The sequence below is a fragment of the Macaca nemestrina genome, chromosome 6 (genome assembly GCF_043159975.1).
Source record: "Macaca nemestrina isolate mMacNem1 chromosome 6, mMacNem.hap1, whole genome shotgun sequence".
Taxonomy (NCBI): domain Eukaryota; kingdom Metazoa; phylum Chordata; class Mammalia; order Primates; family Cercopithecidae; genus Macaca; species Macaca nemestrina.
In genome coordinates, this window is record NC_092130.1 from 114830713 (window position 1) to 114855845 (window position 25133).

Consider the following 25133-nt stretch of genomic DNA (forward strand, 5'->3'; position numbering starts at 1 on the left):
GTCATTTAATTTTTTTCTTACATGTGGTTATGAAATTGTTCCAACACTGTGCTTTGAATACAGTATACTTTTCTCAGTGATTTGTAATGTCGGTTCTGTCATATGTCAAGTTCTCTCTTGTACATACTTAGACCTGTTTCTAGGCTTTCTGCTTTATCCCATTCATCTTTTGTCTATTCTTGTGGTATATTATACTGCTTAATTAATACAGCTTTAGAGAAAATCTTGTTATCTTGTAGATTGAATCCCTACTCCTAATCTTTGCCATTTATAAACATTGCATAACTCCTTTTGTGTTTTTCCCAGTAAACTATCTATTTGAATTAATTGGATTGGAGTAAGAAGTAAATACAGGTCAGCAATTGTGGTTTGTCTTTGAAATCTTGTGTTCAGCCATGAACTTACTTTATCAATTAGCAGGTGACAAGTTATTAAATGCAATGCTTTTTCCTAGAAGTGAAAAATTCAAAATAGTGCTTTTATTAGTATAACTTTAAGAATACTGATAATAACTAACTTATTAGTATTTACTGTGTGTGTCACACTGCTTTCACCACTGTAATATACTACCTCATTTAATTTTACAACTCTTAATTATTTTCTCCATCTTACAAAAGTCCAAGTTAGGGCTTCCAGGTCAGATAGCTAGTTAGGTTGCAAAGCTTGTATAGGAACACAGGTATTTCAGTTTCCAGATAATCTTAATTGCTATGCCAACTTGTCCAATAGGCCTTTGCATATTCCTAGACCAGAGCAGATGTTCAAAATTCTAAATACTTACTGAACTTGGGAAAATCTTTACCACAGGGGTTTCTCAGTGGGAAATATGATTTAAAAAACAGAACAACTTTTCACCTGGATTTTAAGGCAATGGCCTTGTACATTATACAGGCATACCTTGAAGATATTGCAGGTTTGGTTCCAGACCACCATAATAAAGTGAATATTGCAATAAAGTGAGTTACACCAATTTTTTGGTTTCCTAGTGCACGTAAATGATGTGTTTATACTATACTGTAGGCCATTAAGTGTGCAATAGTATTATGTCTAAATAAACAGTGTGGTGTATTACTTAAAAATAATTTATTACAAAAAATGCTAATGATCATCTGAGCCTTCAGCGAGTCATAGTCTTTTCACTGTTGGAGGGTCTTGCCTTGATGTTGGTGGCTGCTAACTGATCAGGGTGGTGGCTGCTGAAGATACGGTGATTGGCAATTTCTTAAAATAAGACAATGAAGTTTGCTGCACTGATTAATATTCCTTTTACAAAATATTTCTCTGTAGCCTGTGGTGGTTATTTCATAGCATTTTACCCACAGTAGAACTTCTTTCAAAATTGGAATCAGTCCTTGCAAACCCTGTGGTTGCTTTATTAACTAAGTTTATGTAATATTCTTAATCCTTTGTTGTCATTTCAACAAAGTTCACATCATCACCAGGAGTACATTCCATCTCAAGAAACCACTTTCTTGGCTCATTCTTAAGAAGTAACTCCTCATCATTTCAAGTTTTATCATAAGATTGCAGCAATTCAGCCCCATCTTGAGGCTCCACTTCTAATTCTAGTTCTCTTATTTCCACTATATCTGCAGTCACTTTTTTCACAGAGACTTAAACCCCCCAAAATCATCCAGGAGTATTGGTATTACTTATTCCAAACTTCTGTTAATGTTGATATTTTGACCTCCCATGAATCATGAATGTTCTTAATGACATCTGGAATAGTAAATTCTTTCCAGAAGATTTTCAGTGTACTTTGCTCAGACCCATCAGAGGAATCACTGTCTATGGCAGCTATTGCTTTATGAAATGTATAAATAATAAGACTTGAAAGTTGAAATTACTCCTTGATCTATGAGCTACAGAATGGATCTTGTAGTAGCAGGCATGGAAACAATGTTAATTTCCTTGTACTTCTTTATCAGAGCTTTTGGGTTACTAGGTGCATTGTCAGTGAACAGTAATATTTTGAAAGAAATTGCTGGCGATTTTTGTTTTTGTTTTTGTTCTGTTTTTTTTTTTAGCAGATCTCAACAGTGGGCTTAAAATATTCACTAAACCATGTGTTGTCATTTCTAGAGTGCAGGTAGAATAGATGTAGCATAATTCTGTTTTTTTTTTTTTTGTTTTGTTTTTTTTAGGTAGAGTCCTGTGCTGTCACCCAAGCTGGAGTGCAGTGGTGCAATCTTGGCTCATTGCAACCTCCACTTCCTGGGCTCAAGCAATTCTCCTGCCTCAGCCTCCCAAATAGCTGGGACGACAGGCATATGCCACCATGCCTGGCTAATTTTTGTATTTTTAGTAGAGACAAGGTTTCACCATGTTGGCCAGTCTGGACTTGAGCTCCTGACCTCAGGTGATCTGCTCACCTCAGCCTCCCAAAGTGCTGGGATTACAGGCATAAGCCACCACACCCAGCCAGTTGTAGCATCATTCTTAAGGGCCCTAGCCTTTTTGGAATGGTAAATGAGCAGTGGCTTCAACTTCAAGTCACCAGCTGTATTAGCACCTAACAAGAGAGCCAGCCTGTCCTTTCAAGCTTTGAAGCCAAATATTGACTTCTCCCTTCCAGTTACAAATGTCCTAGATGGCATCTTTTCCCGTTAAAGGCTGTTTTGTCTACATTGGAAATCTGTTATTTAATGTAGCCACTTTCATCATGATCTTAGCTAGATTTTCTAGATAACTTGCTGCAGCTTCTACATTAACACTTGCTGCTTCACCTTGCACTTTTATGTTATGAAGACAGCCTCTTTCCTCAAACCTCATAAACTAGCCTCTGCTAGATTCTAACTTTGCTTCTATAGTTTCCTCACTTCTCTCAGCCTTCATAGAATTGAAGAGTTAGGACTTTGTTCTAGATGAGGGTGGGGCTTAAAGAAATGTTGTGATTGGTTGGATCTTCTATCTAGACCATTCAAACTTTCTCCCTATCAGCAACACACTGTTTCACTGCCTTATCATTTGTGTGCTCACTGGAGTGACACTTTAGTCTCTTTCAAGAACTTTTCTTTGCATTCATAACTTGGCTAGCTGTTTGGCACCGGAGACCTAGCTTGTGACTTCTCTCAGCTTTTAACCTGTCACCCTTACTAACGTCAATCATTTCTTTGATTTAAAGTGAAAGATGTATGACTTTTCTTTCACTTGAACACTTAGAGGCCATTGTAGGGTTATTAATTGGCCCAATTTCAATGTTGTTGTGTCGAGAGAATAGATAGGCCCAAAGAGAGGGAGAGAGACGGGGGAACCACCTATTGATGGAGCAGTCAGAACACACTCATTGGTTGATTAAGTTCACAGTCTTATGGGCATGTTGTGTGGTTCCCCCAAACACTTATAGTACTTATTGATCGTAGGTCATAATGATAGATAAAATAATAATAAAAAATGGAAATATTCTGAATTACCAAAATGTGCTACAGAGACATGGTGTGAGCACATGTTGTTGGAAAAATGGTGGTGATAGCCTTGCTTAACACAGGGTTGCCACAAAACTTCAATTTGTAAAAAATATAGTATCTGCAAACATTTCTTTTGGAAAGAAATGTCCTTAGTCAGATTGGGAAATTCCAGAAAGAGTCTCTCTCAGTGCTTCAGGAAAAAGGATCAGAAAGACTAGAGACCAGGCAGGTCAGAGGGAGACCTGGAGGTGCTTCTTTAGTTCACCAGATCAAATGCCAAGTATCAGTATTTTAGGGTATTGTTTGCAGACCCCCAGTGCAATGATACAAGGCAAGTTACTGTTGGCATCAATAGCAAGCCCCAAGTGTGGCAGCACAAGATTTACATTCAAAAAGCAGGCCATAATAGTACACATTTACTTTGCACTATGTGGACCTTAGAGCTTGAATCCCTGGTGGCTTGACTGCTCTAGAGTGAAGGCAGGGAAACAAAGGAGTTTACACAGCCTGCTCTCTTGCCTCTGGGTGAGGGCCACATTCCTCGGGAGCAGTCAGGAGTTCAAGGGAAGGGGAGAAGTGGAAGCTCACTGAGCTCCTAGCCTGGCCCTGCTGGTCTCATTCGCCAGCCATAGTATAGACCTTCTGCCCTGTGAAAGGCTCCAGGAATGGCAGCCCGGCTGTACACTTTTCCAGGAGTGCACTCAGGACAATCCCATCAGGAGGTGATGAGGACCGTTTGTTTGACCATTCCCTGATCAGGGATAATGGCTGGCACTGATAATGAGGCAACAGTTTTCTTCCTTCTGCTAATTAAGAGAGTCTGCCTTGGACTCTAGGAGCTGCAGAAACTGCCAAGTCATGCATTTAGATCACTTTTAGTTTTTACAAGTGCTGAATGGATCTTAAGAGTTAGTAACTTACCTTTCAAACAGTTAAGGAAGCATTTAAAGCATTTGCTTATATACCACTTATTAATTACAGAGGCTGCCAGACTTCATCTTAAATGGTGTCGAAAGTATCATTGGTGTTGAGAGTCTTTATTGACACCTTGGTAAAGTTCAGTGTTGTCACTGTGACATTGATGATATTGGCATTTTGTTAGGACTGACTGTTAGAAAGTTGATAGATGTTTATTACCACTCTCCCATCACACCTACTTTCTTCTAAACAGGCCCAAACTGTCCCTGCTATAGAAATATAAAAAGAAGTTTCCTCACTAAGTTTCCCAGACAAACTTTGTCATAAACCATTGTTTGTTCTCAGGTCCCATTCAATTCCCGAAGGGAATTATTGACGATACATTATCTGGTCATTGGGTCCATTCATTCCCCCTGAAATTCATTGCTCTTGCGCCTCCCGTCTCCTCTTCCTCTGTGGTAGGGGGTGTATGGGCATTTGGACCCTACTGGGTTGTTGAGTGATCATTCTCTTGCTCTTGTCCCATGCTATGCATGTTAGAATAATTTCTCCTGTTAATCTGTCTTTTGTCAATTTGTTTTCAGTGAACCTTCAGAGAGTGAAGGGGGGAGCTTTCCCTCTTCACCCCTATGGTATAAAAGTCACATCTATCTTGTTCACTAATATATATCAAAGGCTCAATAAAAACCTTGTTGAATGAATTGTAAAAAAAAAAAAAAAAAAAAAAAGGGAAGTTCAATAAAACGAGGTTATACCTGTATATTAATAGGTGACTCCAATAAAGACTTCTGTAATCTTTTACAAGGGGCCAACTATCAAATGGCAACTGCAAAGATAGTTCTCTCATTGAAGCTAACAAAGACATCTACAAACTTTCAGCTGAAAAATCAAAAAAGTTTGAGTTGTTTAGGACCTTCTAACACCAGGGAACGAGACATATCTTTTTGTATGTAATAAAAATGCAAGTCTGAAAATCTTCCAGTGACTCACAGAGTAATAACTGTGACAGAGGCTTTCTGAATTACACATAGTGAATTTTACAAAAACATAATATGTGGATGATGTTTATGTAAGTTTATATCTTCTTCCGTACTATGTAATGTGGTTCTACAAGTGTTTAGGCATTTAGGGTTTAGGAGGGCATAATTAAATGATTTATTATTCAATAATATGCTTGTGTTGGGACATTGTGGAATTTTACCTGCTGTTGTTGTGAGGCCCAGAGCCAAATTTAATGTTATCTATTAGTGCACAATATATTTCTTAACCAGATTTTAAAGAAAATCTAGCTAAAGTTGTATGTGATTCATGTTGTGTCTTCCTCCTGATGTTAGTTTTAATGCTTTAAGGTAGTAGTAGCTATGACTGATGCCATTGAAACTTTCAGTTCACTTGACTCCTCTATATAGCCCATGGATACCCAGTGTAGTCCATTGATTTGGTTTTTTGACTATTGATAACATTTTCTGATTTATGGAGGTTGACTTGTCCACAATCGGTGAGAGCTGGGATTTAATCCAGATATTCTGGCTACAATCCCAATAAGAGATGGGTCATTCTTATTCTTCATTCATGTATTCAAGTATTCATTCATTCATTCATTCATTCATTCTTTACACAGAAATGTATTGGTACCTATGATGTACCAGGTATTTTTCTAGCTACGGGAGGCATATCAACAAACAAAAGTGTTAAGAATCCCTACCCTGTGGAGCTTAAATTCCAGTGGGGCAGAGGGGAAACAATGGTAGATAACATGATAAGTAAATTCTGTAGTATATTAGGTGGTAGTAATGTATACTTTGAAAAAAGTAAGCAGGTAAAGGAAATTGAGCATACCAATTTTATACCTCTTTGGAGGGAGAAATGAATTAAGTTTTCAATTTTATCTCATAAATTATGTCAAAATGATAGGTTTTGTCCCAAGCCTTTCCAAGCAGGTAACTTGGAACAAGTGTTCTGCTCTTCTCCTCCCTCCCCACTACTCAGAACATTGCTATAAAAGATGGCTAAATTACAAGATCAACTTACAGAGTCCTACTTAATTCATTATGTAGCTCAACTGTGGTTCAACTCTAGTAATGTTACAGACCTAACCAGTCCTTACAGTGGGTTTTGTCCCCAGTCTGGTAAACTGTATTCCATGTTCCAGCTGCAGGTGACAGGACCTCATCCTTTCATGCTGCTCTTTTAGCTTTGGGAGTAAGCAACTCCCTCTCCCTCCACAAGACTTCCTTCCATTAAAGATACTGATAGTGGCTCCTCCACTACCAGAAGCAGGAGGATGATCTTGGGGAATGATTATGGGTTTAAAGGAGGAAGAGATAGTAGCATAGGATTCTGTTTTCACAGGAAATAGGAAGGTTGACAGTTGGAAGGAATTGTAGAGGAGTCCCAGCTGGGATCAGTGACAGGAGGGAGGAAAAGGGAGACCCTGGTCTCACAGGAAGGTTGAGTTATTGGGATGTTTATGAGTCAAGGATAGTCGCTCATCACCCTGTATGTAGGTTTGTGTAGATAAATTCCTGAGATGGATTTACCTATGCCTTCTTCCTTGATTTCTTGTTTGCTTCTTGTTTCTTTCTCCTTTTCCCTTTCCTTTTCCTTTCCCAGGGTATTGCTCTTTTGCCGAGGCTGGAGTGCAGTGGTGCAATCATAGCTCACTGCAGGCTCAAACTCACAGGTTCAAGTGATCCTCCTGCCTCAGTTTTCTAAGTAGCTAGGCCCACAAGCATGCACCACTATGCCTATCTAATTTTTTTAAGTTTTTTGTAGGGATAGGATTTTGCTATGTTGTCCAGGCTGGTCTTAAGTGCCTGGTCTCCTCAGGTGATCCTCCTGTCTTGGCCTCCCAGAATGCTGAGACTATAGGCGTGAGCCACCATGCCTAGCCTCACTTAATTTTCACAAAGTCTGAAATTATTATCTACTCTAAGTTTGGCAAGGAACTGGTTGTTTAGAATTTAGTAATAATTTTTTGAAAAGATACAATGGATATAATTTTACATATTTGCTTAATATCATCCTCACAAAGAAATTTTTAAATTTCTTTTTATAAAATTCTGATTATTTTACAGCCCTGATGTACTCTTAATTTTAAAATATATTTCTTTTTTAATAAATTATTTTTCATAAAGGCTTTATAATCATACTTTTATTATTTTTAAAAAATATTGTACTAATATTGTTGCATAACTTCAAAAATTATCATTTAGTAGCCATGTAATACTAATAATATAATATAATATACTATAATATGTAGTCTATTGATAAATATGTATTTGAGTGTTTATCTGTTTGCCTTGTATTATACTAGGAAATGTGGCTTGCCAAAATAAATGTATTATGCCTTCAGTTAGCTTGTAGTCTCATTCATAAAGCAATGTAGATACAGTTTAGTAAGGATAAGGTGAAATCTGCCTTTGCAAAGGGATTTTTAATTTGGGAAAAGAAGGGATTTGTGGGACAATGAGATAGAAGGCTTTACGGAAAAACTAGATGGCTTTATGGAGAAAGAGAATTTAACTAGTTATTACCAGTTCAACTGCTACATCCCCATTCAGACCATCAGCATGCTGTGTGTCTTCCTTTTTCCCTGCTTTCCCCTTGTAGCCTACAAAGTTCTGCACAATCCGCCCCTTGGCTGCCTCTCTAACCTGATTTCTGACTTGTGTTTTTCTTACACTCACTGTCTCTTGACGCTGGCCCCATTCCTGTACCTTACACATTCCCAGCATGCTCTCACGTTATAATCTTTGTAATTGCCATTTCCTCCACCTTGAAAGTTTGTCTCTGCACTATTTCCCTGGCTTGCTGTCATTTCCTTTGGATCTCTGCTCACATGTTACCTCCTTAGAGAGGGCCTTCCTGAAAATGATAGAAGTGTTTTTTTGAGCACATTCCCTCACTCCCCAGCTCCTCTCCAGTGTATTTTTCTCCATAGCATCTTTCCGCCTGACCTTGTGTTTTTATATCTTTTTGCTTTTCATCTTCTGGAAAACAAGCTCCATGAGATCACACAGGGATTTTGCTTTATTCCTCACTATATGTCCCCTCGTAACACAGTTCCTGGAATACAGGTGAGGCTTCATAAATATTTGTTGAGTAAATGAAAGAATATAGAAAGAATATATTAAAATATGATCGTAAACCTTTTTTCTTTCCATGATTTGATGATGTGGAATTGAAAACAGGTCTACATAGATGATAATGATGTAATCAACAGCATTCCCGAGTATGTCTAGGATCAGCACTTGGTCTAGAAAATCTCTGTCTTCTGCCCTCCTTTCCTGTCCATGCACATCCACTGCCTTTGAGAATAAACCCAGTCTCCTTCATCTGGCAGTCAGGGCCTTCTGAGACCTCATCTCTGTTGATCTTTCTAGCTTTAATTCTACCAAGTCATTCCCCTCATAACCTGTGTTGCAGTCATATTGAGTGGCTTATAGTTCCCCTCCTGTGGCCCTTGCAGATATTTCTTGCATTGCCTTTCATTTGTCACTTATTTGTTTATGGGTTTCTCCTCATAGTGCATAAGCTCTTCAAAGGAAGAGGCCTGGTATGTCTTTGTATTTCCGGGATCTAGCACAGTTCTTGTATATTGTAGATGGTCAGTAAATATTTACTCAATATAAAAGATGTTTTTTTGCCTCCCAAAGGCTAGTGGTAACTTGAAATGGTTGGATATAGGACAGATAAACTGATAGAAGCAGTTTTACCTCATTAGAGGGCTTGGATATAAGTGTGTCCAGTGACAAATATAGTAAAAAAGAGAGCAATATTATAATATCCTTTTAAAAAAAAAGAGAGAGAGAGAGTCTGGCTGTGTTGCCCAGGCTGGTGCCATCATGGCTCACTGTAACCTCAAACTCCTGGGCTCAAACAGTTCTCCTCTTCAGCCTCCTGAATAGCTAGGACTACTGGCGTGTGCCACCATGGCAGCTAATTAAAAAAAAATTTTTTTTTTTTTGTAGAAATGGGTTCTCACTATGTTGCCCAGGTTTGTCTCAAATTCGTGGCCTCAAGTGATCATCCCATCTCAGCCTCTCAAAGTGCTGAGATTATAGGCGTGAGCCACTGTGCCTGGCTAGAATATTTTAGCTTTTAGCAAAATCATACCTGAGATGAGGAAGGATGACATATAATATGATTGAATCAGCACACTTAACTAAGAAAGATAGCCTAACTGGAAGGAAGGATTGTTTGACAGGCCTTGTTTAGAAAGAAGGGGAGCCATTTGGCGGTGGACTATGTGGGCATTAGTCCTTTGTTTAGTCAGTGAGAGTCATGCAAGGTGGTCAGCCTGCTGACTGATGACACGTTCATGTTCTTTCTATTTTGGACTAATTAACAATGTGAGTGTTGAGGGTTAGGGCAGTGTTAGCCTGGCTGCTCCTGGTTCAGGAAAGAATGCTATGAAAAGTGAGATATAGCTGTATAGTGTATGGGAGGAGAAAATGGCTGTATTTGGTTCTATATATTTGTCATGCCTGGTTGATGGTTTGTATTTTCTATAGCGATTTGTGAGTGACAATGGATCTATATTCAACTGACCCAGTATAGTTGAATATGTGATAATATTTTATGTAATTTTACTAATATATATTTTGTTAAAATATGACCATATAGAATCTACTAGGCTATAGGTGTTGAAAGATAACAATTTTTTTTTTCCTAAATCAGGTTTGTTACAGAAAGAGAAAGTGGCAGTTGAAGCATTTCAGATTTGCTGCCTTCTCCTGCCTCCTGAAAATAGGAGAAAGTTACAGCTATTGATGAGGATGATGGCAAGGATTTGCTTAAACAAAGAGATGCCACCCCTGTGTGATGGCTTTGGTACCCGAACACTGGTAGGTTGATTTTTAACATCAGATATGACTTTTTGGAATGAAAGTCGACTGAGTAAGGTGTATTAGTTTGGGTGATCAGAGGGAAGTACAAAGCAGGCTTGCTTAAAAGAGCCACAGTCAGTGTTCACCCAGACTTGTGGTCATGCTTTTGGTCTAAGTGTCTTAAAGAACATAATGAGAAATGGGGACTTGAGTAGGGGGCAGACTCTGTAGAGAGATCTGCTACATCCTGTTCTCCCACTTAAAATTATTGTAAATTTATTCTTAATTGACAAATAAAAATTGCATATATTTATGGGGTACAATGTGATGTTTTTTTGTTGTTGTTGTTTTTTGTTTTTTTTTTTTAAATTTATTTATTATTATTATACTTTAAGTTGTAGGGTACATGTGCATAACGTGCAGGTTTGTTACATATGTATACTTGTGCCATGTTGGTGTGCTGCACCCATCAACTCGTCATTTACATCAGGTATAACTCCCAATGCAATCCCTCCCCCCTCCCCCCTCCCCATGATAGGCCCCGGTGTGTCATGTTCCCCTTCCTGAGTCCAAGTGATCTCATTGTTCAGTTCCCACCTATGAGTGAGAACATGCGGTGTTTGGTTTTCTGTTCTTGTGATAGTTTGCTAAGAATGATGGTTTGCAGCTGCATCCATGTCCCTACAAAGGACACAAACTCATCCTTTTTTATGGCTGCATAGTATTCCATGGTGTATATGTGCCACATTTTCTTAATCCAATCTGTCACTGATGGACATTTGGGTTGATTCCAAGTCTTTGCTATTGTGAATAGTGCTGCAATAAACATACGTGTGCATGTGTCTTTATAGCAGCATAATTTATAATCCTTTGGGTATATACCCAGTAATGGGATGGCTAGGTCATATGGTTCATCTAGTTGTATACATTATAGAAAGAGTCAATCAAGCTAATTAACAGATTCATTACCATACCAACTTATCATTTTTTTTGTAATGAGAATGTTAAAAATCTATTCTTTTGGCAATTTTGAAATATACAATATATTGTTATAATTGTGGTCACCATGCTGTGCACTAGAGCACTAAGACTTGCTCCTCCTGTCTCACTGGATCTTTGTACCCTTTGACCAACATCTTCCATTTCCATGCCCCTGTACCCCCCAGCCTCTAGTAACCACCATCTAATCTCTGCTTCTATTGGCATATGTTTTTAAAGAGAGTTTATTTTAGAATTTATTTACTAGCAAAATCTCTTAATTTTCCTCAAAAAATGTCTTGGAGGAAAACTGGTGCTTCAGTGGAATGTACGTGCTTTCCATATCCTGCTAAGCCACTGTGTACTCCCTGGGGATTCACTGGCCCAGTTTTAGAAGTAATAGAGTAAGATCAGAGGAGCACTTAGTGCCTAGGAGGATTCTTGATCTCTGTATTGTTTTGGAGTGAGTGAATGGCTAGAGAGGCTAATGGACCTTTATGAAAAGCGGAAGAAAACTTTATATCTATTCTGCATATAGAATACATGTGCAAAACTTTGCATGCAGTTTCAAGGCAATCACAGAGTCCCTGGGGTCCATGGTCTCCAGGCAAAAAGTTCTCTGCTTGTGTGTCTCTCTAAGTGAAGATCATTCGCAGTGTGTTAATGAAATGAAGTCTTAGCAGAATTACATGATTTTATGCTTAAATATTTTGAAGGAAGATTGTCAGCAATAAAAGTAGTGGGGGAAAAAAAAAAGCTAGTCCAAAGAACAGTATTAAGAATGGAGTAGTTAGGCTGGGCGTGGTGGCTCACTCCTGTAATCCCAGCACTTTGGGAGGCCGAGGTGGGTGGATCACCTGAGGTCAGGAGTTCTAGACCAGCCTGACCAACATGGTAAAATCCCATCAAAAATTAGCTGGGCATGGTGGCGGGCGCCTGTAATCCCAGCTACTTGGGAGACTGGGGCAGGAGAATTACTTGAACCTGGGAGGCGGAGGTTACAGTGAGCCAAGATCACACCATTGCACTCCAGCCTAGGTTACAGAGTGAGACTCCATCAAAAAGAAAAAAAAAAAAAATGGAGTAGTTAATATAAATTATATGGAAATTATTATATTATATTGATACTATAATGTATTTTGTATTTCTGCTTGCTGCAAAGAGTCTCATCACTTAATGTACTTCTTGAAAAGTCCCATGGCTTTGTTCAAAGGTGATTGTCAAATATACATGGAAAATCCTAGAGAAAATAAGTTAACTAGGAAAAGATGTAATGGTTGAGGCATGTGGACTGTGTTAGTGGTTTAAAACAAATCAATAATGAAATTAGGATAAATAATAATTGACTAAATGGCTATAAAGTGCTTTGAACTTAATAGTGCTGCATGATTCAAGTCATGGTGATAATGATTTTCGAAATTTGTTTTCATATATTCATATGTGTGTATGTGTATATATATGTATGTATGTTTAAAATCATGTGTAAAAGAGGTACCTTTAAAAATTGCTCAGATAAGCATCTCTCTGCAGTCTCTTAATAGGAAGATGCACATTTTGTTTGTTCTGGTTGTTGAGACCACCAGCCCATTTGAGATAGCCGGGTACTCTTGGTAGAATGTGCACCCTGTGCCTTAGACCATTTATTATATTTGCTTTTTGCAAATTAGTTTGCACTCAGTTCAGAAAAATACTCACTGCATTTACTCCCCTCACCCCGCTCTTTTTTTAGATGGTTCAAACATTTTCCCGGTGCATCTTGTGTTCCAAGGATGAAGTGGACTTGGATGAGTTATTAGCTGCTAGATTGGTAACATTTCTGATGGACAATTACCAGGAAATTCTGAAAGTCCCTTTGGGCTTGCAGACCTCTATAGAGGAGCGTGTGGCTCATCTACGAAGAGTCCAGGTAAAGGAGAGGATATTATCAGTCCTATAAAATTGGCAATATTAAGTCATGTAAGCTTGCTAGTCTTCTTGGGGCATTTTATTGTGAGGATTAAGTGAATTAATGTTTATAAAGTACTTACAACAGGTCTTGGCACATAGAAAGCCCCTGCATGTGTTTGTATTATCATTGAAAAGTTTATAGAATGCACATTTGGTTTTGTTATATCAATCCATGCAGCATATTTTTTATTGCTAATTCCTTGAATGAGTTTGTTCAGAATCTACATATACGTACTGATGGAAATGATTTTATGTGCAATTAGTGTCTTGATTCATAATTGCCCTGTGACCTAGTTTAATATTGCCACTTTTTGCATGAAAAAGCTAAGGCACAAATTACTTAAATAACTTTGTTTAGTGAGACAGAGCCAGAATTCTGATGGATGCAGTCAGCCTCTGGAATCAGTACTCTAAACTATCATTCCATATTCCCTGTCTAAAAATCATAGTACGGTAGAAGAACACTGGCATGAGAGCCATGAAACCCTGGCCAAATTCCTAGCTGTATCCTTTCCGTTGTGTGACTCTGGGCAAGTCCCTTAACCTCTTTGGATTTTACTTTCTTTCCTCAGGTGTTAAAATGGGCCATTCTTACTTTATAAAGTTGTGAAGATTTGAACACTGTACTTTACAATTCTTAGGATGAGTTTCTGACATATGTCAGGTATTCTTTGAAAGGTAGCTGCTGCTATTGTCATGGTGGTTATATAAAAACAATGCAAAAGAAGTGTAATAATATATTACAAGAAGTGTAATAATAATATTACATAATAATAATAAAAGAAGTGTAATAATCATATATATACATTTTTATTATACTTTAAGTTCTATGGTACATGTGCACAATGTGCAGGTTTGTTACATATGTATACATGTGCCATGTTGGTGTGCTGCACCCATTAACTCGTCATTTACATTAGGTATATCTCCTAACGCTATCCCTCCCCTCTCCCCCTTTCCCACAATAGGACTCGGTGTGTGATGATCCCCTTCCTGTGTCCAAGTGATCTCATTGTTCAATTCCCACCTATAAGTGAGAATATGTGGTATTTGGTTTTCTGTTCTTGCAGTAGTTTGCTGAGAATGATGGTTTCCAGCTGCAACTGTGTCCCTACAAAGGACACAAACCCATACTTTTTTATGGCTACATAGTATTCCATAGTATATATGTGCCATGTTTTCTTAATCCAGTCTTTCACTGATGGACATTTGGGTTGATTCCAAGTCTTTGCTGTTGTGAATAGTGCCGCAATAAACATATGTGTGCATGTGTCTTTATAGCAGCATGATTTATAATCCTTTGGGTATATCCCCAGTAATGGGATGGCTGGGTCATATGGTATTTCTAGTTCTAGATCCTTGTGGAATCGCCACACTGTTTTCCACAATGGTTGAAGTAGTTTACAGTCCCACCAACTGTGTGAAAGTGTTCCTATTTCTCCACATCCTCTCCAGCACCTGTTGTTTCCTGATTTTTTAATGATTGCCATTCTAACTGGTGTGAGATGGTATCTTATTGTGGTTTTGATTTGCATTTCTCTGATGGTGAGTGATGATAAGCATTTTTTCATGTGTCTGTTGGCTGTATGAATGTCTTCTTTTGAGAAGTGTCTGTTCATATCCGTTGCCCACTTTTTGATGGGGTTGTTTTTTTCTTGTAAATTTGATTGAGTTCTTTATAGGTTCTGGATATTAGCCCTTTGTCAGATGAGTAGATCACCAAAATTTTCTCCCATTCTGTAGGTTGCCTGTTCACTATGATGGTAGTTGCTTTTGCTGTGCAGAACCTCTTTAGTTTAATTAGATCCTATTTGTCAATTTTGGCTTTTGTTGCTGTTGCTTTTGGTGTTTAGACATGAAGTCCTTGCCCATGCCTGTGTCCTGAATGGTATTACCTAGGTTTTCTTCTAGGGTTTTTATGGTTTTAGGTCTAACATTTAAGTCTCTAATCCATCTTGAATTAATTTTCGTATAAGGAGTAAGGAAAGGATCCAGTTTCAGCTTTCTACTTATGGCTAGCCAATTTACCCAGCACAATTTATTAAATAGAGAATCCTTTCCCCATTTCTTGTTTTTGTCAAGTTTGTCAAATATCAGATGGCTGTAGATGTGTGGTATTATTTCTGAGGGCTCTGTTCTGTTCCATTAGTCTATATCTCTGTTTTGGTACCAGTACCATGCTGTTTTGGTTACTGTAGCCTTGTAGTATAGTTTGAAGTCAGGTAGTGTGATGCCTCCAGCTTTGTTCTTTTGGCTTAAGATTGTCTTAGCAATGCGGGGTCTTTTTGGTTCCATCTGAACTTTAAAGCAGTTTTTTCCAATTCTGTGAAGAAACTCATTGGTAGCTTAATGGGGATGGCATTGAATCTATAAATTACCTTGGGCAGTATGGCCATTTTCACAATATTGATTCTTCCTCTCCATGAGCATGGTATGTTCTTCCATTTGTTTGTGTCCTCTTCGATTTTACTGAGCAGTGGTTTGTAGTTCTCCTTGAAGAGGTCCTTTACATCCCTTGTAAGTTGGATTCCTAGGTATTTTATTCTCTTTGAAGCAATTGTGAATGGAAGTTCATTCATGATTTAGCTCTCTGTTTGTCTGTTACTGATGTATGAGAATGCTTGTGATTTTTGCACATTAATTTTGTATCCTGAGACTTTGCTGAAGTTGCTTATCAGCTTAAGGAGATTTTGGGCTGAGACAATGGGGTTTTCTAAATATACAATCATGTCATCTGCAAACAGGGACAATTTGACTTCTTCTTTTCCTAACTGAACACCCTTTATTTCTTTCTCTTGCCTGATTGCCCTGGCCAGAACTTCCGACACTATGTTGAATAGGAGTGGTAAGAGAGGGCGTCCCTGTCTTGTGCCAGTTTTCAAGAGAATGCTTCCAGTTTTTGCCCATTCAGTATGATATTGACTGTGGGTTTGTCATAAATAGCTCTTATTCTTTTGAGATACGTTCCATCAATACTGAATTTATTGAGAGTTTTTAGCATGAAGGGCTGTTGAATTTTGTCAAAGGCCTTTTCTGCATCTATTGAGATAATCATGTGTTTTTTGTCTTTGGTTCTGTTTATATGCTGGATTACATTTATTGATTTGCATATGTTGAACCAGCCTTGCATCCCAGGGATGAAGCCCACTTGATCATGGTGGATAAGCTTTCTGATGTGCTGCTGGATCCGGTTTACCAGTATTTTATTGAGGATTTTTGCATCAATGTTCATCAGGGATATTGGTCTAAAATTCTCTTTTTTTTGTTGTATCTCTGCCAGGCTTTGGTATAAGGATGATGTTGGCCTCGTAAAATGAGTTAGGGAGGATTCCCTCTTTTTCCATTGATTGAAATAGTTTCAGAAGGAATGGTACCAACTCCTCCTTGTACCTTTGGTAGAATTCGACTGTGAATCCGTCTGGTCTGGGACTTTTTTTGGTTGGTAGGCTATTAATTATTGCCTCAATTTCAGAGCCTGCTATTGGTCTATTCAGGGATTCAACTTCTTCCTGGTTTAGTCTTGGAAGAGTGTAAGTGTCCAGGAAATTATCCATTTCTTCTAGGTTTTCTAGTTTATTTGCGTAGAGATGTTTATAGTATTCTCTGATGGTAATTTGTATTTCTATTGGGTCGGTGGTGATATCTCCTTTATCATTTTTTATTGCATCTATTTGATTCTTCTCTCTTTTCTTCTTTATTAGTCTTGCTAGTGGCCTATCAATTATGTTGATGTTTTCACGAAAACAACAACTCCTTGATTCATTGGTTTTTTGGAGGATTTTTTGTGTCTCTATCTCCTTCAGTTCTGCTCTGATCTTAGTTATTTCTTGCCTTCTGCTAGCTTTTGAATGTGTTTGTTCTTGCTTCTCTAGTTCTTTACATTGTGATGTTAGGGTGTCAAGTTTAGATCTTTCCTGCTTTCTCTTGTGGGCATTTAGTGCTATACATTTCCCTCTGCACACTGCTTTAAATGTGTCCCAGAGATTCTGGTATGTTGTATCTTTGTTCTGATTGGTTTCAAAGAACATCTTTATTTCTGCCTTCATTTTTTTATGTAACCAGTGTCATTCAGGAGCAGGTTGTTCAGTTTCCATGTAGTTGAGCGGTTTTGATTGAGTTTCTTAGTCCTGAGTTCTAGTTTGATTGCACAGTGGTCTGAGAGACAGTTTATTATAATTTCTGTTCTTTTACATTTGCTGAGGAGTGCTTTACTTCCAACTATGTAGTCGATTTTGGAATAAGTGTGATGTGGTGCTGAGAAGAATGTATATTCTGTTGATTTGGTGTGGAGAGTTCTGTAGATGTCTATTAGGTCTGCTTGGTGCAGAGTTGAGTTCAATTCCTGGATATCCTTGTTAACTTTCTGTCTCGTTGATCTGTCTAATGTTGACAGTGGGGTGTTAAAGTCTCCTATTTTTATTGTGTGGGAGTCTAAGTCTCTTTGTTAGTCTCTAAGGACTTGCTTTGTGAATCTGGGTGCTCCTGTATTGGGTGCATATATATTTAGGATAGTTAGCTCTTCCTGATGAATTGATCCCTTTACCATTATGTAATGACCTTCTTTGTCTCTTTTGATCTTTGATGGTTTAAACTCTGTTTCATCAGAGACTAGGATTGCAACCCCTGCCTTTTTTTTGTTTTCCATTTGCTTGGTAGATCTTCCTGCATCCCTTTATTTTGAGCCTATGTGTGTCTCTGCCTGTGAGATGGGTCTCCTGAATACAGGAGACTGATGGGTCTTGACTCTTTATCCAATTTGCCAGTCTGTGTCTTTTAATTGGACCATTAATCCATTTACATTTAAGGTTAATATTGTTATGTGTGAACTTGATCCTGTCATTATGATATTATCTGGTTATTTTGCTCGCTAGTTAATGCAGTTTCTTTCTAGCTTCGATAGACTTTACATTTTGACATGTTTTTGCAATGGCTGGTACCTGTTGTTCCTATCCATGTTTAGTGCTTCCTTCAGGGTCTCTTGTAGGGCAGGCCAGGTGGTGACAAAATCTCTAAGCATTTGCCTGTCTGTAAAGGATTTTATTTTTACTTCACTTATGAAACGTAGTTTGGCTGGATATGAAATTCTGGGTTGAAAATTCTTTTCTTTAAGATTCTTGAATATTGGCCCCCATTCTCTTCTGGCTTGGAGAACTTCTGCTGAGAGATCTGCTGTTAGTCTGATGGGCTTCCCTTTGTGGGTAACCCGACCTTTTTCTCTGGCTGCCCTTAACATTTTTTCCTTCATTTCAAGTTTGGTGAATCTGACAATTATGTGTCTTGGAGTTGCTCTTCTCAAGGAGTATCTTTGTGGTGATCTCTGTATTTCCTGAATTTGAATGTTTGCCTGCCTTACTAGGCTGGGGAAGTTCTCCTGGATGATATCCTGAAGAGTGTTTTCCCACTTGGTTCTATTTTCCCCGTCACTTTCAGGCACCCGAATCAGACGTAGATTTGGTCTTTTCACATAATCCCATGGTTCTTGGGGGCTTTGTTCATTTCTGTTTACTCTTTTTTCTCTACTCTTCTTTTCTTGCTTCATTTCATTCATTTGATCTTCAATCGCTGATACTCTTTCTTCTAGTTGATCGAGTTGGTTACTGAAGCTTGTGCATTTGTCATGTAGTTCTCCTGTTATGATTTTCATCTCTATCAGTTCTTTTAAGGTCTTCTCTGCATTGATTATTCTTGTTATCCATTCATCCATTCTTTTTTCTTGGCTTTTAGTTTCTTTGCACTGGTTACGTAGTTCCTCCTTTAGCTCTGAGAAGTTTGATCGACTGAAGCCGTCTTCTCTCAACTTGTCAAAGTCATTCTCCGTCCAGCTTTGTTCCATTGCTGGCGATGAGCTGCGTTCATTTGGAGGGGGAGATGCGCTCTGATTTTTTGAATTTCCAGCTTTTCTGCCCTGCTTTTTCCCCATCTTTGTGGTTTTATCTGCCTTTGGTCTTTGATGATGGTGATGTACTGATGGGGTTTTGGTGTGGGTGTCCTTTCTGTTTGTTAGTTTTCCTTCTAACAGTCAGGACCCTCAGCTGTAGGTTTGTTGGAGATTGCTTGAGGTCCACTCCAGACCCTGTTTGCCTGGGTATCAGCAGCGGAGGCTGCAGAAAATAGAATATTGCTGAACAGCAAGTGTTGCTGTCTGATTCTTGCTCTGGAAGCTTCGTCTCTGTGGTATACCCTGCTGTGTGAGGTGTGAGGTGTCGATCTGCACCTAGTGGATGTCTCCCAGTTATGCTACTCAGTGCCAGGGACCCACTTGAATAGGCAGTATGTCTGTTCTCAGATCTCAACCTCCGTGCCTGGATATCCACTGCTCTCTTCAAAGATGTCAGACAGGGGCATTTACCTCTGTGGAGGTTTCTGCTGCTTTTTGTTTAGCTATGCCCTGTCCCCAGAGGAGGAGTCTACAGAGGTAGGCCGGCCTCCTTGAGCTGTGGTGGGCTCCACCCAATTCGAGTTTCCCAGCGGTTTTGTTTACCCACTTAAGCCTCAGCATGGCGGGCGCCCCTCCCTCAGCCTCACTGCTGCCTTGCAGTTAGATCTCAGACTCCTGTGCTGGGAATGAGGGAGGCTCCGTGGGCGTGGGACCCTCTGGGCCAGGTGTGGGATATAATCTCCTGGTGTGCCTTTTGCTAAGACCCTTGGTAAAGCGCAGTATTAGGGTGGGAGTTACCCGATTTTCCAGGTGTTGTGTGTCTCAATTTCCTTTGGCTAGGAAAAGGAATTCCCTTCCCCTTTGCGCTTCCCAGATGAGGCGATGCCTCGCCCTGCTTCAGCTCTTGATGGTCGGGCTGCACCCGTGGTCCAGTGCCAAGTGTCCAACACGCCACAGTGAGATGAACCTGGTACCTCAGTTGAAAATGCAGAAATCACCCGTCTTCTGTGTCGCTCACGCTGGGAGCTGGAGGCTGGAGCTGTTCCTATTCGGCCATCTTAGGCGCGCCTCCCAGTTATAATGTGTGTTATCCTGTGGACCCCAAAGTGGGGTTTTTATGTCAGTCTATGGGAGCAGAAACTCGGTAAAGGCAGGCAGAAGGTCCACTTGACTCCTTCTGACTGATTGGACCTCTTCTCATTTGAGATCTTTTTGAGGCACCACAATTAAGGACCAGTGTACTGCGTCCTTCTGAGGTATTACAAAAATAATTAACTGTGTAGCTCTTTCTAGAAGGCAATTTTAAAATTAAATTTTTTTCTTATTTTTTTGCAATGATTAACCTAACACATTGAAGAAACCTGGGAAATATAGAAAAAACCACACCAAACGGTATCAGTGTTACACTAAAATGTTCATAGTCAGTATTACAGTTTTTCAGATTTTTTTTCTGTGTGTGTCTGTCTATATCCATGCCTGCCTTACTCTCTTCCCTCTCTCCTCTCTCCTCCCTCCCCTGCCCTCCCTTCATCCCTTTCTTCCTTCCTCCTTTCCTTCCTTCCTTCCTTCCTTCCTTTCTTCCTTCCTTCCTTCCTTCCTTCCTTCCTTCCTTCCCTCCTTCCCTCCTTCTTTCTTGCCTGCCTCCCTTCCTGCCTGCCTCCCTTCCTGCCACTTATGTTCTCTTAACATTGAGAAAAAATTCCCCCATCATTAATTATTCTTGATTGGCATGAGAGTGGCCGAGAGCACAGACTCAGGAGACTTTGAATTCATGACATGCTTTTTGTTAGCTGTGTGACCTTAGGCAAATTATATAACATGTCTCTGCTTCAACATCTGTCCCAACATTTCTCTTTCTCATCTGTAAAATGGGAATAATAGTAGTTAATATTTACCTCATAGGGTTTTTCTGGGGAATTAATACATATGATTAATACATGTGGGCTTAATACATGTGAAATGCTCACAATAATGTTTATCATATTGTAAACCTACAATTAGTAGCTGCCTTTGTTGTTGGTATCATCATTATTGTTATATTCTATAGTAATATTATTGGCCACACAGTATTCCATAATATGGATATACCATAATTTATTTAAATGATACTTTTTGGATGGTATTTAGATTGTTTCCATGCTTTCCCCCGTTTTGGAAGCAGTTACAGTAAATATTTTTAAAGGTAGATTTTTTTTTTTTTTTTGGCTGATCTGTGATTATTTTCTAAGAATAAATTCCTAGGGACAGCATTGCTTGGCCAAAGGCCATGAACATATTTAAAGTATCGATAGCATATTGCCAAATTTCCCTTTAGAATGATCATTTAAATTTACATTTCTGTCAGTGGTATAAGAAAGTGAGTGTTCATTTCTCTGCACCTTTGCCTACTCTGGATATTATTAATACTTGTACATACCTTTGCCACTTGCATGGGTGAAAAGTGTAATCTTAACTGCTGTTTTAGTTTAATTTTTTTTCCTCTGATATTTTTATGAGCCAAACCTAAAGAAAATAAAAATGAACCGAAATACTTCACCAGGTTTCGCAAGGAAATGTTATAGCAGTGTATTAGTCTGTTCTCATGCTGCTAAGACATACCCAAGACTGGGTAATTTGTAAAGGAAAGAGATTTAATTGGCTCACGGTTTAGCACGGCTGGGGAGGCCTCAGGAAACTTACAATCATGGCGGAAGGGGAAGCAAACACATCCTTCTTCACGAGGCAGCAGGAGAGAGAAGCGCCGAGCAAAAGGGAGAAAATCCCCTCATAAAACCATCAGATCTCATGAGAATTCACTCACTATCATAAGAACAGCATGGGGGTATAACTGCCCTGTGATTCAGTTACCTCCCATCTCCCACAACAAGGGGATTATGGGAACTACATTTCAAGATGAGATTTGGGTGAGGACACATCCAAACCATATCAAGCAATAACTATGTCGCCCTATATACTTGCTAGGTTTGTGTATTCACATGCATAGCACAGGCATATATTGTAGTAAAAGCCTTGTGAGCCCTTTACTATTGAAGTTCAGAAGGCTGAGCTATGGTGATTAATTTAACTGCAGGTAAACATGATCTTGTGAAGAGACACTACAGTGTGCTCTGAATAAAATCAATAGTGATTAATTTGTCCAGTTACCTTTTCTCTCTTGCAAGTACATATTAGAATTGCCAAGCAGTTGTTCCATTCAGCACTCAGAACCTATAGATCATTGTTATCTTGATTAGGCTCCTAAGCCTCTACACTGTATCACATTTAGGGGAGTGCTTCTCTGAAAATGCAGTGTTGCTTGGATTATTCCAGTGATTGTTTTAGGACAGTTTCAGGGCTGACCCTGGGATACATTATGAGGTAGACAATGTTTTTGACACAAGCCTTCTGTGATCCTCATCTGCAACCTTCTGTTTCAAAAGACTCCAGACTCTGAAATTAAATATTTTCAATGTATGTTCATTTATTCACAGGTCTTTTTTTTCTTTTTTCCTCTTATTTCTTCTCCCTTATCCCTTCTGCACTGTCTGCACATTTGTTGTTTTACTTGATTCTCATGGGTAAGATGTTAGAAAATGGTTGTAGTACTCCTCTCTTCCTAAAAGCTTAGCTAAATGCGTGCCACTACTATCCCCAAGGCATTGAGAATCCGACTCTTCAGATGTGGGAAGGCGCCTGGATAATTCCAGTGAACGTCCAACATTATCGATGTTTGAATCATTTTAGTCAATGTGTTTAATTTATGCTTGAATTTCAGATCTTGTTAAAAGAGGGCATGCCGAGACTAGCTTGGTCATGGAGACCCTAACCCAGTGTCGCTAGAGGAATTAAAGACACACGCAGAAATATAGAGTGTGGAGTGGGAAATCAGGGGTCTCACAGCCTTCAGAGCTGAGAGCCTTGAACAGAGATTTACTCACATATTTATTGACAACAAACCAGTCATAAAATTTACTAAAAGTATTCCTTATGGGAAATAAAGGGATGGGCCGAAATAAAGGGATGGACTCTGGATAGTTATCTGCAGCATGAACATGTCTTTAAGGCACAGATTGCTCTTGCTATTGTTTATGGTTTAAGAATGCCTTAAGCGGTTTTCCACCCTGGTGGGTCAGGTGTTCCTTGCCCTCATTCTTGTAAACTGAAAACCTTCCAGCGTGGGCGTCAAGGCCATCATGAGCATGTCACAGTGCTGCAGAGATTTTGTTTATAGCCAGTTTTGGGGCCAGTCTATGGCCAGATTTTGGGGCCTGTTCCCAACAAGGGCACAAGCTTTTTTGTTATTGAAATGGCTCTTGGGTTTACAAAGGTAAAAATCCCATTTAAAACTGTGGCTTTAAACAATAATATTTTGAAGTTATGGGAATGCTTTTACTTTTCAATATAGAGTTTCCCCCAATCAAATTTTGAGGACTAACATGGCATCGCTACAGTACAAGGAGGTATCCCGCATTTGATCTGAACTAATTCTTATAATTTATTTGAAAATATGCTATATTCTTTCACTCTTAATCCTTTTGCCTCAGATAAAATACCCAGGAGCTGATATGGATATCACTTTATCTGCTCCATCATTTTGCCGTCAAATTAGTCCAGAGGAATTTGAATATCAAAGATCATACGGCTCTCAGGAACCTCTGGCAGCCTTGTTGGAGGAAGTCATAACAGATGCCAAACTCTCCAGCAAAGAGAAGAAGAAGAAACTCAAGCAGGTAAAAGGATATTCTTTTTATTTTATTTTATTTTATTTTATTTTATTATTATACTTTAAGTTCTAGGGTACATGTGCATAACGTGCAGGTTTGTTACATATGTATACTTGTGCCATGTTGCTGTGCTGCACCCATCAACTCGTCAGCACCCAACTACTCGTCATTTACATCAGGTATAACTCCCAATGCAATCCCTCCCCCCTCCCCCCTCCCCATAATAGGCCCCAGTGTGTGATGTCCCCCTTCCCAAGTCCAAGTGATCTCATTGTTCAGTTCCCACCTATGAGTGAGAACATGCGGTGTTTGGTTTTCTGTTCTTGTGATAGTTTGCTAAGAATGATGGTTTCCAGCTGCATCCATGTCCCTACAAAGGACACAAACTCATCCTTTTTGATGGCTGCATAGTATTCCATGGTGTATATGTGCCACATTTTCTTAATCCAGTCTGTCACTAATGGACATTTGGGTTGATTCCAAGTCTTTGCTATTGTGAATAGTGCCGCAATGAACATACACAGATCTAGAACTAGATGTACCATATGACCCAGCCATCCCATTACTGGGGATATACCCAAAGGATTATAAATCATGCTGCTATAAAGGATATTCTTTATAAATCATTTTTCTCCTCCCTACTGTTTTTTTTTAATTTTAATAGGCTTCATATAAATCTCATCTTCTGAGCCATAGCAGTTTTCTAAGTATACTAGTCAGTTCATACATTCCAGAAGTCTCAATGATTTACTCACTATGGTCAGTTTCCTAGATCTATATTCTTCAGTGTAAACCTGTTACCATTGCCAAACTCTTCATTGACAGAGTTATTCTCTAATATTTGTCCTTTATTTTGGTATGTGGCATGATGTGAATTAGCAGAGCATCTACATTAATCTCAGAGTAAACATCAGTGAGGGTAGATTTCTTTTCATGTTTTCAAAAGGCAAATCCGATGGAATTCACAGATGTAAAATATCTAGAGTTTAAAAGTCATTGGTTTTAGATAGCCACTATCAAATTAGTTTCTTGCCTCAGGTATCAGTACAAGTTTTTAGTTCCTCTTATGTTAGGGAACACAGCTTAGGGTTCCAGAGAATTGTTTTTAACTCACAATATGTTAATTTTGACTATTCATCACGATTGATCCATGATCAGGTGAGTGGTTGTTGTTTTTAAAGACCGAACTCTACATAGTTGGATTCGGGAAACATCGTACGTGTAGGGTTACACATAGAGCACCAGAGTTCTGGGTTTCTAATCATATTATTCTCAGAGTAATTCTGGAGGAGAGTTTGGTGGTGAAGATCAACAGAAAGTATACTGCCTCTCTTTTAAGCTTTTCACAAAGTAATATACACCAGAATATTCCCTCTTCCATTTGGGCAGAAGCTGGTGGGACTGAGTTGGAGAAGCAGAGAAATGGTGAAATGTAATTGGGACAAAATTTTATTTAGCTGTGTAGAACAGA

At 39.0% G+C, this 25133-nt stretch overlaps 1 protein-coding gene across 3 annotated transcripts in view; it reads left to right on the forward strand.

Annotated features, from left to right (window-relative positions):
* LOC105499435 (DEP domain containing 1B) overlaps positions 1-25133 on the forward strand; it is a 123006-nt gene that overhangs the window by 96591 nt on the left and 1282 nt on the right. For all 3 annotated transcript variants that reach the window (XM_011771999.2, XM_071098898.1, XM_071098899.1), the window contains exons 8-10: positions 10008-10174; positions 12864-13040; positions 23483-23668. In XM_011771999.2, the coding sequence (XP_011770301.1) occupies positions 10008-10174; positions 12864-13040; positions 23483-23668 (530 nt within the window). The remainder of the gene's footprint in view (positions 1-10007; positions 10175-12863; positions 13041-23482; positions 23669-25133) is intronic.